Source organism: Sminthopsis crassicaudata, chromosome 1, assembly GCF_048593235.1.
Source record: "Sminthopsis crassicaudata isolate SCR6 chromosome 1, ASM4859323v1, whole genome shotgun sequence".
Lineage (NCBI taxonomy): Eukaryota > Metazoa > Chordata > Mammalia > Dasyuromorphia > Dasyuridae > Sminthopsis > Sminthopsis crassicaudata.
The window spans coordinates 371,844-388,771 of NC_133617.1; the positions used below are offsets into that span (position 1 = coordinate 371,844).

A 16,928-nucleotide genomic window follows, 5' to 3' on the forward strand; every position below is an offset into this window, starting at 1 on the left:
ACAAAAGAAATTTTTAGTGATGATATTGCCCGATTTCATCCAAGAACATATTAACATCATTGTCAAAAGAAAGCCAGATAAACCTGTAAGATCTTCTTCTTCAGCCTATAAAACACCCACCAAAAATGTTTTTTTGGGGATTGTTGACTTCCAATGGGCATGAAAGTCTTGCCACCCATCAATGGGAATGCTCAACCCTGATTAAATAGATTTCTATAACGAGAAATAAGAATGTTCCAAAACTACAGAAATTCCTAAATGGGAATGAAATATCACAATACAACATTGCATCATACCATTGAACAAAAACTTAATGAATTTATCTAAGAGGTAAAGATAAACCTGCATCACTAACCTGGGGCCTCACCTAAATTAATGTCATTGAAATCTTATAAGAAATAACTCATGCTACTTTGAGAAAAAATGCATAATCCATAATTATCCATAAAACATTTTATTATGTGTGTCAATCAAACAAATTGTGACATTGTTCCAATTCAATCACATGCCATGGCATTGCGTTCTGACATAATTCATTTCACTTTGACATTTGCTTTCATAATTAGGAAGTTTTACATTATGAGGCATCTGTAATGTTCTCTGTTGAGGTTTTCTTGGTGTCTCCCGAGGCAGCCTTCATTTCAGTTCAGTAATCACCACACATGCAGCTAGGGATTAAGGTCCCAATCCTTTATTGTCTCTTTCCAAGTCTTTTCTACTTTCCTGTGGTCCGGTTAGCTTTCTTAGAGGCTTATCTCTTTCCTTGGTTCTGAGAGCTTGAGCTCTTGCCATCAGTCCTTGGTCTTTTCTGCCTCTGCCAGCTACTTGAGGTCCTCTTGAATGTGTCTTGGTTTCTGTGGGGGAGGCAGGAGGACTGCTTTATTATAAAGACAATCTTTGCCATCATAATTTATATACCGTGTTACAGAAATGCTTGTTTTAACCCAATAATAAAAAAATGAAAGAATGGTTTTCAAAAATTTAAAAGAAAGGAAGATTTGGGAGCTGTGATCAATTCAATGACCAATCATCATGACAGAAGATTAAGAATGAAACATACTCCTGACCTTTGTAAACAAAGAACCCACAGATTCAGAGCACTAATTGAAACTTTTTTTTGACTTGAATTTATTTTGCTTAACTCTCCATCTTTACAAAAGGGATAATTTTTCTTTCTTAATGGACATGAAATCATATTTTTATTGGAAAGTAATTTAAAAAACCCCAAATATAGCACTCAATATACAAAATCAGCATAATCCTAATTCTGGATTTTGTGCTCCTATTAATGAACCCTAGTTTCATATCAGCTATTGGTGGCTGCTTTCTTCTACTGTTGATTAATTTTGAGTTTGTGATCGACTACAATAGATTTTTTTGACAATGCTCAAGCCATAACTTTCCCACCTAATAATTACAGAGTCAGTATTTTGAACTCATTTTATTCCTATTACACTTCATGTTGTAACAGTTTGCCCATAATATAGTAAGTACTTCATAACGCTGATAGTCTCAACCTTCCTTCAGGAAATGACCTAGATGAAAGTTTAATTAGTATCTTCAATAGAAGCAAAAGCAACAGGATTCCAGTGGGCACAGAGTCCTTGGTGCTAGGCATGGTGATGCCATGTTTAGACCCTCTGCAAAGAAAGGACTTCAGCTTGGCTCTTTTGTAATGAGAGATTTAGCTAAAGGAGCAAATGGGGGGAGTCCAAGTTGGCTCCTGGCTGGGTTTCAGGGAGGGCTGGCATTTGTTTGGTGGGGGCTGGGAAACCTGAGAAGATCATTAGAACAAGGGGTGGGACAGCCTATGTTGGCTCACATCCCATCTGTCAGATCTGAGAAGCTCCAAGCTCCAGCAATCCAGTCAGTGAACCTTTATTAAACGCCTATTGTGCACCGGGGGAGGTGGAAGAGAGAAGGGAAAAGGGGGCTTGAAGCTCACCATTACAAACACCAAACAGCTGTGACCCAGGCTAAGGGAGGGAGAAGCCCGGAGGCCCCACCAGCTGTGACTTCCTTGGGATTATGGATCACTACAGAGACCGCAGCCGCGAAAAGTTAAAGCCATTTGCTCCTCAGAGGAAAGCCAGGATAAGGCGGGTAAGCGTCCTTACAAGCAGAGCCGTGATCTTTCCAACAAATGTCGGGATGATCAAAGCTAAGGTTTTCCCAGTAGCGTGTGTGATGGTGACTGTTGGACGATAATTCCAGAAAGCTGCGCTGAATTGTGGGGCCAAAGAAAAACTTTAAAAGTCCCCAGGACTGAGCACAGCCCTGCGGTTTGTGTCACTGGGCAAGAGTGGCCTCAGTTTTGGCTGATAGCCTCGGGCAAAAGGAGGGTGCCATGGCTTCAGTCCTGACAGTGCGCAGGCACATGGGCACTGCTGAGCCCTAGTCCTTGAAGCCTGTCTGTGGCCATGGTTTCTCTTAAGGGTGTGTGTACATAGTGCATGTGTAAAAGCTCCTGAGTTTGCACCAGTACAAGCGTTTGTTAGGTGCCTGTGAGTGTGTGTGTGTGCAGCTCCCTCATCTCCCACAGCCTCCCCTCCCTATACTACCAAGTGGTATAGCATCTAACTTTCTAAAGGAAAAGTTAAGAGATTGCAAGAAGAAATAGACAGTAAAACTATAATAGTGGGAGATCTCAACCTTGCACTCTCAGATTTAGACAAATCAAACCACAAAACAAATAAGAAAGAAATTTAAAAAGTAAATAGAACATTAGAAAAACTAGGTATGATAGACCTTTGGAGAAAACTGAATGGCAATAGAAAGGAATATACTTTCTTCTCAGCAGTTCATGGATCCTATACAAAAAATAGATCATATATTAGGACATAAAAGATCTCAAAATTAAATGTAGGAAGGCAGAAATACTAAATGCCTTCTTCTCAGATCACAATGCAATAAAAGCTACATTCAGTAAAAAGTTAGGGGTAAATAGACCAAAAAGTAATTGGAAAATGAACAATCTCATCTTAAAGAATGACTGGGTGAAACAGGTAATAATTTCACCCAAGATAATGACAATGATGAGACATCACACCAAAATCTGGGGGTTGCAGCTAAAGCAGTAATAAGGGGAAATTTTATATCTTTAGAGGCTTATTTGAAGAAAATAGAGAAAGAGAAAATTAACGAATTGGGCCTGCAACTTAAAAAGCTAGAAAAAGACCAAATTTAAAACCCCCAACCAAAAATTAAACTTGAAATACAAAAATTAAAAGGAGAAATCAATAATATTGAAAGTAAAAAAACTATTGAATTAATAAATAAAACCAAGAGTTGGTTTTATGAAAAGGCCAATAAAATAGATAAAACTTTGGTAAATTTGATCAGAAAAAGAAAGAGGAAAATCAAATTGTTAGTCTTACAAATGAAAAGGGGGATCTTTCCACCAATGAAGAGGAAATTAGAGAAATAATAAGGAGTTACTTTGCCCAACTTTATGCCAATAAATTTGATAACTTAAGTGAAATGGATGACTTCCTCCAAAAATATAGGCTCCCTAGATTAACAGAGGAGGAGATAAATTGCTTAAATAGTTCCATTTCAGAAAAAGAAATAGAACAAGCTATTAATCAATTCCCCAGGAAAAAATCCCCAGGACCAGATGGATTCACATGTGAATTCTACCAAACATTTAAAGAACAATTAGCCCCAATGTTATATAAATTATTTGAAAAAATAGGGGATGAAGGAGTCCTACCAAACTCCTTTTATGACACAGACATGGTACTGATACCTAAACCAGGTAGATCGGAAACTGAGAAAGAAAATTATAGACCAATTTCCTTAATGAATATTGATGCTAAAATCTTAAATAAGATATTAGCAAAAAGACTTCAGAAAATCATCTCCAGGATAATACACTATGATCAAGTAGGATATATTCCAGGAATGCAGGGCTGGCTTAATATTAGGAAAACTATTAATATAATTGACCATATTAATAATCAAATTAATAAGAACCATATGATCATCTCAATAGATGCAGAAAAAGCATTTGACAAAATCCAACATCCATTCCTACTAAAAACTCTTGAGAGTATAGGAATAAATGGACTATTCTTTAGAATAATCAGGAGCATATATTTAAGACTGTCAGTAAGCATAATATGCAATAGAAATAAACTGCAACCTTTCCCAGTAAAATTAGGAGTGAAACAAGGTTGCCCACTATCACCATTACTATTCAATATAGTACTAGAAACGCTAGCCTCGGCAATAAGAGCCGAGAAAGAGATTCAAGGAATTAGAGTAGGAAATGAGGAAATCAAACTATCACTTTTTGCAGATGACCTGATGGTATACTTAGAGAACCCCAAAGACTCTGCTAAAAAGCTATTAGAAATAATTCAAAATTTCAGCAAAGTGGCAGGATACAAAATAAATCCACATAAATCCTCAGCATTTTTATATATCACTAACAAAATGGAACAGCAAGAGATACAAAGAGAAATTCCATTCCAAACAAATGTTGAGAGTATAAAGTATTTGGGAATCCATCTACCAAAGAATAGTCAGGAATTATATGAGAAAAATTACAAAACACTTGCCACAAAAATAAAATCAGATTTAAATAATTGGAAAGATATTCAGTGCTCTTGGATAGGCCGAGCAAATATAATAAAGATGACAATACTCCCCAAACTAATCTATTTATTTAGTGCTATACCAACCAGACTCCCAAGAAACTATTTCAATGACCTAGAAAAAATAACAACAAAATTCATATGGAAGAATAAAAGGTCGAGAATTGCATGGGAACTAATGGAAAAAAACTCAGAGGAAGGTGGTCTAAGTATACCTGATCTAAAGCTATATTATATAGCAGCAGTCACCAAAACCATTTGGTATTGGCTAAGAAATAGACCGGTAGATCAGTGGAACAGATTAGATACAAAGGACAAAAAAGGGTACATCTATAGCAATCTAATCTTTGACAAACCCAAAGATACCAACATTAGGGACAAAAATTCATTATTTGGAAAAAACTGTTGGGAAAACTGGAAATTAATATGGCAGAAATTAGATATGGATCCACAATTAACACCATATACCAAGATAAGATCAAAATGGGTCCATGATTTAGGCATAAAGAGTGAGATAATAAATAGATTAGAGGAACAGAGGATAGTCTACCTCTCAGACCTGTGGAGGAGGAAGGAATTTATGACCAGAGGAGAACTAGAGATCATTATTGATCACAAAATAGAAGATTTTGATTACATCAAATTAAAAAGTTTCTGTACAAACAATACTAATGCAAACAAGATTAGAAGGGAAGTAACAAATTGGGAAGATATTTTGAAAAGCAAAGGTTCTGACAAAGGTCTCATTTCCAAAATATATAGAGAACTGACCCTAATTTATAAGAAACCAAACCATTCTCCAATTGATAAATGGTCAAAGGATATGAACAGAAAATTCTCAAATGAAGAAATTGAAACTATATCCACTCATATAAAAGAGTGTTCCAAATCACTACTGATCAGAGAAATGCAAATTAAGACAACTCTGAGATACCACTCCACACCTGTCAGATTGGCTAAGATGACAGGAACAAATAATGATGAATGTTGGAGGGGCTGTGGGAAAACTGGGACACTGATGCATTGCTGGTGGAGTTGTGAAAGAATCCAGCCATTCTGGAGAGCAATTTGGAACTATGCCCAAAAAGTTATCAAACTGTGCATACCCTTTGACCCAGCAGTCCTGCTATTGGGCTTATATCCCAAAGAAATACTAAAGAGCGGAAAGAGACCTGTATGTGCCAAAATGTTTGTGGCAGCTCTTTTTATTGTAGGTAGAAACTGGAAGATGAATGGATGTCCATCAGTTGGAGAATGGTTGGGTAAATTATGGTATATGAAGGTTATGGAATATTATTGCTCTGTAAGAAATGACCAGCAGGAGGAATACAGAGAGGCCTGGAGAGACTTACATCAACTGATGCTGAGTGAAATGAGCAGAACCAGAAGATCACTGTACACTTCAACAACAATACTGTATGAGGATGTATTCTGATGGTAGTGGAAATCTTCAACATAAAGAAGAGCCAACTCACTTCCAGTTGATCAATGATGGACAGAGGTAGCTACACCCAGAGAAGAAACACTGGGAAGTGAATGTAAATTGTTAGCACTAATATCTGTCTGCCCAGGTTACATGTACCTTCGGAATCTAATGCTTATTGTGCAACAAGAAAATGGTATTTACACACATGTATTGTATCTAGGTTATATTGTAACACATGTAAAATGTATGGGATTGCCTGTCATCAGGGGGGAGGGAGTAGAGGGAGGGGGGACAATTTGGAAAAATGAATACAAGGGATAATATTATAAATATATATATATATATATATATATATATATATATATATATATATATATATATATATATATATATAAAAGAAAGAAAGTGCATTGTGGGCTAGAAGGTGGTTAGAAGCAAACACATTTGAGGAGGGACAGGATGAAACAAAAGTGCAAAAAACTGGGAAGACTTAGATACAATGATTCAAAGGGAAGTGACTGGCACCTGGGAAACATTGTACACCATGAAAAGCAATATTGTATAATGAGGGATGTAGCAATTCCCAGCAACACAATGAACTATGACATTCTGCAAAGACTAATGATGAAAGGCTATCCACTATCACAAAAAAATAATAGTCTGACTACGAATTGAAGAATGCTATTTTTGTGTTCTTTCTTTGTTTCTTTTCTTTTATAGAATGACTAAAATGGAAATTTTTACATGATTGCATATGTATTAATATTATCTAAATGCTTGTGAAGTCAAGGAGTGGGCAACATCAAGAAAGATGGAAAAATCAAAGATGGAACACAAAACTTTAAAAAAGAATTTATCATTTTAGCATGCAAATGAAAACAACAAATGTTAAATATTTTAGAAAATAAAAATAATTTAAAATAATATAGTTAAAACATCTGCTAACCTATTCATAAGTGGTCTGATGTGTCTCTATTGTTCTGTAGTACATAGAGAGCAATGGAAATAGAAGGAATATTTTAATACCAGGTCAGACTTTTATGATTCTTTATACTTCACATAACTTTGCTCTGCAGATAAGTTTTAAGAAAAGAATATCTAGAAGGAGAAAGTTCATAAGAGCCAAATAGGCCTGAGTTGCTATTACTAGAAACTAAAACCTTTTTAGAGGACCCAATCTACATGATGTTTGAACCCACATTTGAACTCAGGTCTTGACTCCAGAGCTGGCCCTTTGTCCATTGAACTATCCAACTGCCCAACTAGTTCCTAGAAAAACTCATTATCTGAAAATGTGAATTGTGTAAGAACTGCTTTTGAGCTGCTTAATTCTGGATAGCAGATGTACTTCCCAGGTGCTAAGGGAAATTAATTTAGACTCTTGAGATATTCTGAAATGACTTCTCACCACCACCACCACAACCACCACCATAATCACCACCACAGCAACAGGAACTCAAATCAACAGGGAGTCACTCCTCACATCAATTTGTATATGGTCATGGGTCCAAAGGAGTCGAGAAAAAGATGGAATGTTGAAAAAGAAAGAGACTTTAAGAAAAAAAAAAGTTTTCAAAAAGTTTTAAAACAAAGAGATGAAAACTATAATGTATGGCTAGAAATTGCAGAGAGAAAAAATTAGATTCTGTGTAATGTAAAAATCTCTCCATCTTCTGAATCAGTAAAATAGGTTGCCTTGCAATATACGGAGCTTTCCATTCCTGAGATCTTCAAGTGAAGGCTAAATAATAATTTATTAAGGAACTGATAATATCTCTGCTCCTTTCCAACTCTGAGATCCTATAATATTCCTTCCCTCTTTTGATGAAGTGATTGATTTCTCATTTTGTCAAAGGACTCATGCAAACATATATATATGTATATATATATATATATATATATATATATATATACACACACATACATATACACATACATATATATATGCATATATATATATATTACACCCTGGGGGTCATTAAAATGATTATTTTGTTTTATCATGATTATATAACAGATGAGCCCCTTCCTTTCTAGAAAATCATTGAAGATATTATTATAGGTATTATTTCCTTTGTGCATCAATTTATATGCATATCTGTAAAGTATTTGGTGAAGATATCATTCTGGGTATATTGTGCAAAGGTGTACAAAACAGAGAAAAAGTACAGTGAAAAAATTGCCCCTTTTTAATTCTTAAGGGCACTATTAGCATCTTTCATCGTTCATGTAGAGAGGAACAGGTTTGATCAATGGCCTTATGTAGTAACCCAGAATTGAGCTGGGAAAGGCCCTTGGCTGGTGACTGAAGCTCCAGATTGCAATTTTTACAGAATTTGCTGGTGGGAGAACTGAGTATTGAAAAGCTAATGAGAGGTGTGAGGCTTTTCTTGATTAGTGGATGAGTATGGTGCCCTTTAGCATGGAAGCAGATCTAGGTCTGAATGTTCCTAGTGAATTGGGGCTGATCTTGTTGGACCTTTATTATGGTGTCCCAGAAGAAGTTTGTGGCTCCCTTGAATTTAAGAGCTGGGGATGGATTACACTGAACAAAAGCAGGCTTCTGATTGAAATCCAATCTTATCTATAGATCATGGAGTATCTACTAAGTGTGTTCTATGTGCCAGGGAACAAATATATATTTGTCCTTTCCTCCCATTCCATGTGTAATATCTCTCTCTCTCCCTCTCTCTTTCTCTCTGTCTGTCTTCCCCCCTCTCATCTTGTCCATCATTTGACTTTTTAAATCAAAAAGTGGCAACTACCTCATGCATTCCAAATTTGCTGATAATTTATTGGAAAGAATCAGAAACACAGAATTAGAAGCCTAAAGATCTTTACAAGTTAGAACAATACACAAGATGTTACAACATGAAATGTATTAGGAGGACTGATGTAATGGGACACTGTGTCTCCCTGATCTTTGTGGAGGGTGGGCCACCTGGCCTGGGGAAATTCCTAAAAATGATCCTCAGTCTCCTACCTCATTCCCGTGAAAATCTCCTACCTCCAAATAATTTGAGAATCAGTTTGGTCTGGGAAACAATCACCACACTTTATTGAACTGAAACTTAGCCCTTAATCACTCCCTAGCCCCAAACCATAGAAGGCTAATAAAAAGTGATCCTGTACCCCAAACCTTTGCTCAATTCTTATTTGGAACTAGCCCTTTGGGAAGTGGTTTGTCAGTGTAATAAATCCATTTTTTTACCAAAACCGTCACCTGCAGATCATGCATTGAAATTATTTCACAAAACCCTGCAACACCAGCCTGGGGACTCCATTGCTGTTAGAGTATCTCTCACCCCTCACTTCTCACACCTCAACAATGCCAAGGAAAGAAATTTGGCAGAATCCATTAAAGGTCAGGACCCAAGTCTGTTATGAAGTGGGAGTACTCTGCTGATTGGCAGGCTGAATACATAGAGGGGTTTAGCCCTCTAAAAGGGGTAGTTTTCTCCAAGGAGAATGACCCTCACAAGGTGTGTTGGGAAATGAGAAGAAAGACACCACAAAGAATGGGGAAAGGGTGATGAGAAAAACACCAAGAGGCAGAATGCAGTGATGGGCACAAAGGGTGCAACAAAGATGGAGTTGTGGGGCATGGACAATGTTAGAGCATAAATTTAACCTCAGGAGTTTGACATAGCTTGGATTTCTTATTGGACACAGCCAGGTGGGGTTCCCACCAGATTGTAGGGTCCCAGAGTTGTGTTTTCCTTTTTTCAACACAAATAGATCATAAGATTTAAAGATTTTATGAGCTAATTTATTATCTACTTGGTATCATTTTTGGCATTTGCCTCTCTCCATTTGTCAAGACAGTCATGATGGCTGATCAAAGAGTTTTCTGAAATTTCTTGGTGTCCTTTGTTGGGATAATTGACATTGCTCAAACTTCACATGAAGGAATTGTAGGACAAGAAGATGAGCTGGTCACATGGCAAGGAAGAGTCAGAGCAAGTGCCCTACAGATAGCAGGAGAAAGTAAAGAAGGACTCCATCATATTGATGGATCCTCTGGGAATTTATGTGCAACCCAGACAAGAATTACAGGATGGATACAAACATTCATCTTCATTATTGCAATTTCAATTGAAAAGATTGCTGCTCAAGCTTTCTGAATATTTAAGGAATCAATGCATATATTCTTTCTCATACATCCTGGGATAAGAGTTTCTACTGAAGTTACTAATTAAACTTTCATTTAGGCTTTGTCCTGAAGGAAAGTTGAGTCCATCAGCATTATGAAGTACTTACTATGATACACACATTGTTCTAAGCAGTTGGGAAAATACCAAAAAACAGTCTTCTCCTCCCCAACCCAAATAATCTTTACTCTAATAAAACTTATATTCTGAGTAAGAGGAGGAAGGAAAGGGAGGGAACAAGAGTCTATAAGCAGTATCTAAAGTGTTACAAAACTCTTAATTTACTTTTGAACTTTAATGAGTCCAGGCATATAATCATGTATACAAATGGCATATAAACTTGAAACAGATGACATCTGAAAGTTTAATTATTTCCTTTCTTTTACATTTATGAAGTTTTTAAAGTTTTGAATAATAATTTGTCATTTTAGTTCAATTTTTTGTATGATACTTTCTCAAACTAGAGTAGACGAGGTCTTCATTCTTGCCATCTTGGATACCTGACCAATCTTCATTTAATTTTGTTGTTATTGTTGAGGATCACATCAAAGTTGTCAAAAATCCTCTTTGGGGGCTGATTTTGAAACTAGAATCCTAGCTTCATATGACATCTTCTCAGTTACTGAGCAACAACTGATGAAAACATTTATGAAGTTCAAAAATTGACTGGAGCAATGAAGTATATCAAAATATGGTGATTATCTTAAATTTTAATACTAAATATTCAGTATTTAAAAATTTTTAAGAAATCAACCTTTGGCATATTATTACACTTATTTATATTTATCCTTCAGAAATTATTAAAGCTGAAAACAGAACTAAAAATTTGGAAAACTATGAAACATTCAGAGTACACAGAAGATAATCTTGGGTGCAGCTAAGTGGTACAGCTTATAGAACATGAGGCTTCCATTAGGAAGACCTGAGTTCTAATCTGATCTCAAGAAAGGTGACCCTGTTATGACATTGATGTTTAATGGCTCACTATTAGGAAAAGCCAGAAGTCAAAGAATGATGAAAAAGCAATTGATTTTTGTAAGGAGGATAATTAATTTTTTAGATTTAGCTGAAATGACAGTCCATTCTTGAGTTTGGTCCAGGAGCACCCTAGTCCGTTGATTCCAACTCTAGGAGTCTAGCACGAACCAGGCATGATCACAGACTCACAGAAACAGGACCAGAAGGGATCTTAGAGGTCTTTAAGACAAATCTTGTTTTATAAATCACAAAACAGTGAGTAAGGGAACTTGTGACTTATGCAAGGTCACACAAAGTCAGAGGAAGGAAGAAAGAAAGGAAGCAAGGAAAGAAGGAAAAGAGGGAGAGATGGAGGGAGAAAGGGAGTATATTTTGTCATTCAGCTTTTTGTGACATTGACATTTGTGTAAATAGTTAAGGATGATCCTTGTTCCTTTGGACTCAAACCCAATAAAGAAAATTAGGGTCTAAAGACAAGCCTGAGGGTCATCCATTTCTGTGTGTTTGTGTATTCCCCCCTACACAATAGGGTTGACTGTTTAAATCCAGGTGAATGGTACTCTTTAAGGAACTGAATATAGAAAGTAGGAGAGAAACTAAAACTGAACATATTAAGAGCATTTCCTTACATATTTATGAATGTGTAATTTTCCCTAAGTTTCTATGGAAATGTTATCCCTTAGTGACATCCTTTTCTAAAAACACCTCAATAATTGTCATTATAAAATGTTTTTAAAATTACCACTTATTTCCTGGCTGAATCAATCAATCAGTCAGAGTCTTTGTGACTACATTTGAGTTTTTTTTGGGCAAAGATACTTTGTTCTGTTGCCATTTCCTTCTCTAGCTCAATTTACAGATGAGGTCAACTGTAACATATCCATTGTCATCTAGCTAACTAGGTTTCTGACCTGGGATTTGAATTCAAGTCTTCCTCACTCTGTAAGCTCTGTGTTCCATTTACTGTGCCATCTCTTTGTCAATTTTTCTAAAACAATTCATTCCTATTTTTAAATTATATATCTATATCTATATCTATATATAATTTATACATATTAGTTTTCTTCTGGTTTTCCCCACTGCATTGTGAGATTTTTAATGGAGGGACTGTCTATTGCTTCTTTTGGCTTCCAATCATTTGGCTCAATGTCTTACATATAAAAAGCTCTTAATAAATGTTCATTGATTGATTGTATCACAATGATTTTCCCTTTCTTAGTCTGGCAAGTGAAATTAAGTATAAGACACAATGTATTGCTACCAAAATTTCATCTTCAATTCTTCATTCCAATCATTTAATCAAAATTTTTCTAGATTCTTCCTCTGGTATCATTTTTAGAAAATTGTTTCATATGGAGAACTCTATTTTGGAAGGTGGAACCAAGAAGGCAGAAGAGTAGACAGGAGAAGGAAATGGAAAGATGGAATAGCAGAAATTAACTGACAAAAAAGCTGTTACACTGTTTAATGTTCTTATTGGTTTTCTGGAGGTCTCTGGACCAGCCTTTGTTTCAATTCAGTAATCACCGGGAGAATAGCCAGGTGTTAAAGTCCAAATTCTTTATTTTCTCCTTGCCTGGGGCTGGGCAGTATTCTGGAGAGACTTTCAGACCAGCCTTGGTCTCAGTGGGGGATATACAGGAGGCCAGCCTCCATGGTGGTGTGAGATGGAATGAATATGAACTCCCTGATGATAAGTGAGATGGTGTCTCTGAGTAAAACCTTTCCCACATTCCTTACATACAAATGGCTTCTCTCCAGTGTGAGTTCTCTGATGTACAATAAGACATCCTTTCTCATTGAAGGCTTTTCCACATTCATTACATACAAAGGGTTTCTCTCCAGTGTGAGTTCTCTGATGTACAGTAAGGTGTCCTCTCTTACTGAAGGCTTTTCCACATTCATTACATACAAAGGGTTTCTCTCCAGTGTGAATCCTCTGATGTGTAGTAAGGCTTCCTTGTTGCCTAAAGATTTTTCCACATTCATTACATACAAAGGGTTTCTCTCCAGTATGAACTCTATGGTGAATAGTGAGATTGGTGCTCTGACTAAAACCTTTCCCACATTGCTTGCATACAAATGGTTTCTCTCCAGTATGAGTTCTCTGATGTACAGCAAGGTATTCTCGATGGCGGAAGGCTTTTCCACAATCCTTACATAGAAAGGGTTTCTCTCTAGTATGAACTCTCTGATGAGTAGTGAGACGGTGTCTCACAGTAAAACCTTTCCCACATTCCGTACATACAAATGGTTTCTCTCCAGTGTGAGTTCTCTGATGTACAATAAGGCACTTTCTCTGGCTGAAGACTTTTCCACATTCGTTACATTCAAAGGGTCTCTCTGCTGTATGAACTCTCTGGTGAATAGTGAGATTGCACCTCTGCTTATAACCTTTCCCACATTGCTCGCATACAAAAGGTTTCTCTCCAGTGTGAGTTCTCTGATGTTCAGTAAGGTGTCCTTGAAGGCTGAAGGCTTTTCCACATTCCTTACATAGAAAGGGTTTCTCTCCTATGTGAGTTCTCTGATGTTCAGTAAGGTGTCCACTCTGGCTGAAGCCTTTTCCACATTCCATACATAGAAAGGGTTTCTCTCCAGTATGAACTCTCTGATGAACAGTGAGAGCGTTCCTCCAATTAAAACCTTTCCCACATTGCTTGCACACAAAAGGTTTCTCTCCAATGTGAGTTCTCTGATGTTCAGTAAGGAAATCTTGATGACACCCACTGGAATCTCTGCCCTTGGGACTCAAGGCTCCTTCTTGCTCCTTCAACACAGAGATCAGATCCAGTCTGGAAACAGGAATCCCCACAGAGAGCAGGTTCTGATAGTTCTCCAGCATCACATACCTGTGCAGGGCCCTCTGGGCAGGCTCCAGAAGCCTCCACTCCTCACTGGTGAAGTCCACAGCCACATCCTGGAAGGTCACAGGTTCCTGAGTTGGGGCCATGAGAAAGCCGGAAGTCACAGCCTCCTTGGGCTCCATCTGCTGCCTGGGGATGAGCAGAGTCTCCACAGGTCTGGGGGCTTCTCCAGTGAACTCGCCACTCCTGTCAGTTGAGCTGCTGAGTGTAGGGCTTCAGGTCCAGGGCCTTACTTGCGGGCCAAATATAGTGAGCCTCCAAATTGGGTTAAAAAAAATACACTAGGCTTTCTAGAGGCCCAAGCTGGGTGCCAAAGTGTAGTGTCCGGACTAGCTCTCTGGAGGATCTCCAGACCAGCCTTGGTCTTAGTGGAGGAGGGAGGGAGGCAGGAGAGCCACCAGGACAGTCCAAGATGAAGTGTCTCTTTCCAGTCTTCTCAGCCCTTAAATACCTCAGTATGATTACATCAGCACAGCACACTGAGCAAGTGGTAACTAGGACAGCAGAGCATCCCACAGCAAATGGTGTTAACACATGTGTTAAGTATAAGCACCCCGCTGTTGATCTGTAAATAGAACAAAGGTGGTCAGGCCCTCCTTGACTGCTCAGGAGAGGTGAGAACACCAAAGGTTCCCTCTGGGCTGAAGGCTCTTATGCCTTTCGCAGACTTCCCCCACTCTCTGAGGCCCTCTGCAAATTAACACAATTACAAGCAGATGAAAGGTCTGTAGGCATCAGCTTAGGGGCGGCTCCAGCCCTTGGAACCATCCACCTGGGACAAATCTAGTTGGAAGACCCCAAGTGTTTGGAGGGAACAGATCCTTCTCTTTCCCAGTCATCAACCACAAGCTCCCAGGGAGCCAGGCAAGTCACACCCCTGCCCTGGGCCTGAGTCATCCCCCCACTGTCCCTTGAGGAGGGGGGGGCTCAAGCACTGCCAGGGCTGCCAGCCACTGCCCCCTCCTGGCCTCACCCAGGGAGACTCCGGGCCCAGGAAGAACCGCATCCCCGGGGCCTCGGGCTCCTTGCAGCCCAAACCTCCCCCGGGACCGGCAGGGCGGCAGCCTGTGGGGAGGGCTCAGCCACAGCCAGGGAAGCCCCGGGACAATGGGAAGCCCCACAGCCCGGCTCAGCCCCGGCCCCCGAGAGAGGCTGAGGTCACCTTGGCCTCTGGCCCTTCCCCCTGCCGGGACCCCGAGGTGTGCGGTCCCCCCCTTTCCCCACCCCCAGCAATGACCCTCCAAGGGGCTGGGCCAACGCTTCTTGGAGGAGGAGCCACAGGCTGGGCCCGGCCAGGAGAGGGCTTCCGAGCCGGACAGAGGACGCAGGAGTGACCGGAGAAGAATTGGGGGCGGGGAACCCCGAGACAGGAGACCAAAGCTGCAGCAACGACGGGACGCCACGTGGGGGAGGGGAGAGAGGGCAAGGAGAGGAGGCGGCAGGGGCTCAGCCGCCGTGGGGGAGGGGGCGCTCCTGAAAGGGGCGGTGGCAGGACCCGAGGAGGGAGGGGAGGCTGCGGGCGATGGGGGGCTGCACGCACACTCACAGGCACCTCACGAACGCTAGTACTGGCGCACACTCAGGAGCTTGTACACACGCACACGTACGAGACATCTTGGTCATAGAAGACTGTGGCTCAAGGAGCGGGGCTCAGCCTGAGAGCGCGTGCGCACTGTCAGGACCGAAGCCAGGGGACCGTCCTCCTGCCCGAAGCTAACAGAGGGAGCCGGGGCCACGCGTGCGCAGTGACACAAACCGCAGGGCTCGCTCAGTCCGGGGATTTGGAAAGGTTTTCTTCAGCCCCACAATTCAGCCCGCGGCTTTCCGGAATTGTCGTCCGGCGGTCACGGGCGCACAGGCTGCTGGGAAACCTTAGCTTCGGTCACCCCGGCGTTTGTGGGCAAGCTCCCGGCTCTGCTTGTCAGGGGCGGCCCCGACTTCCCCCGGCTTTCCTCGAGGAGCCAACGGCTTTCACTTGGGCGGCTGCGGTCTCTGTGGGCGGGATCCGCCAGCCCGAGGAAGTCACCGCCGGCGGCGCCTCCGGCTTCTCCCTCCCTTTGCCGGGGTCGCGGCTGTTTGGGGTCTGTAAGGGGGAGCTCCGAGCCCCTTCCCCTTCTCTCCTCCGCCTCCCCCGGTACACAACAGGCGTTTAATAAAGGTTCCCTGACTTGGAGCTGCTCGCCTGGGACAGGCCTCGCCTCTGCCCGCAGCTCTGCGGAGACAATGGAGGCCCGGGAAGCTGCGCTGGAAGCTGAAGCCCGTGGCCGGAGTTGAGCAGGCGGAGCCTCCCAGGCTTGGGGAGCAGGAGAAGGAATGCTTGGGATGGAGAGATGACATGGGTTCTTCATGGGACAGGAGGCTGGAGCCCCTGGACGGAAGAGTCCCTGTGGGGAGTGAAATAGGAGGAGAGAGGAAGGGCTTTGAAGGAGCAGAGGGGAGGCCCTGCCATGTGTTTAGAGACAGAGGTCGTTGGACCGGACTGGAGCAGTGCTTTAGGGAAATCCCTGAAATGACTGAACGGAGGATGGATGGGAGGAGGGAAAGGCCCATCAGCAAGCGATTGCAGGAATCTAGGGAGGAAGGGAGGACGAGCGTCAGAGCAGAGAAGAGGATTTACTGAAGAAATGTCACAAGGACAAAATCAATTTAATTCTGGTATGCTCAGTCCATCCTCTTTCCCATATAGCATTACTGTATCTGATGTCAAGAGGATCTGGAGCACTCCTTCCCAGGTCGGGGTCAGTTTGTCCTCCTTCCATGGCCGAACCATGACCCAGTGACACCTTTGAGGAGGGACAGGATGAAATGACAGCAAAAAACTTGGGAAGACTTAGAAACACTGATTCAAAGAGCAGTGAATGGAACCTGCGAAACATTGTACACCATGAAAAGCAATATTGTACAATGA

At 40.7% G+C, this 16,928-nt stretch overlaps 1 protein-coding gene and 1 gene segment (V, D, J or C); both read right to left on the reverse strand.

The window, feature by feature from the left end:
- The window catches only part of LOC141556155 (immunoglobulin lambda variable 9-49-like), a 1,090,947-nt gene that overhangs the window by 343,514 nt on the left and 730,505 nt on the right, over positions 1–16,928 (reverse strand).
- On the reverse strand, positions 478–15,663 carry LOC141556049 (uncharacterized). 2 transcript variants are annotated; one of them, XR_012486412.1, is made up of 2 exons: positions 15,567–15,663; positions 478–854 (listed from the first exon to the last, which is right to left on the reverse strand). XR_012486412.1 is itself a non-coding variant. In XM_074289539.1 (2 exons), exon 2 carries the CDS (start codon positions 14,140–14,142, stop codon positions 12,760–12,762), a length of 1,383 nt encoding a protein of 460 aa, XP_074145640.1. In that variant the 5' UTR covers positions 14,143–14,585; positions 15,567–15,663; the 3' UTR covers positions 8,051–12,759. The 2 variants fall into 2 exon arrangements, 1 of the variants encoding a protein (XP_074145640.1); XM_074289539.1 differs by lacking the exon at positions 478–854 and adding an exon at positions 8,051–14,585.

What these genes read in the sequence shown, in the direction of transcription:
- LOC141556049 (XM_074289539.1), bottom strand. Translation starts at nt 14,142, where the DNA reads ATGGAGCCCAAGGAGGCTGTGACTTCCGGCTTTCTCATGGCCCCAACT.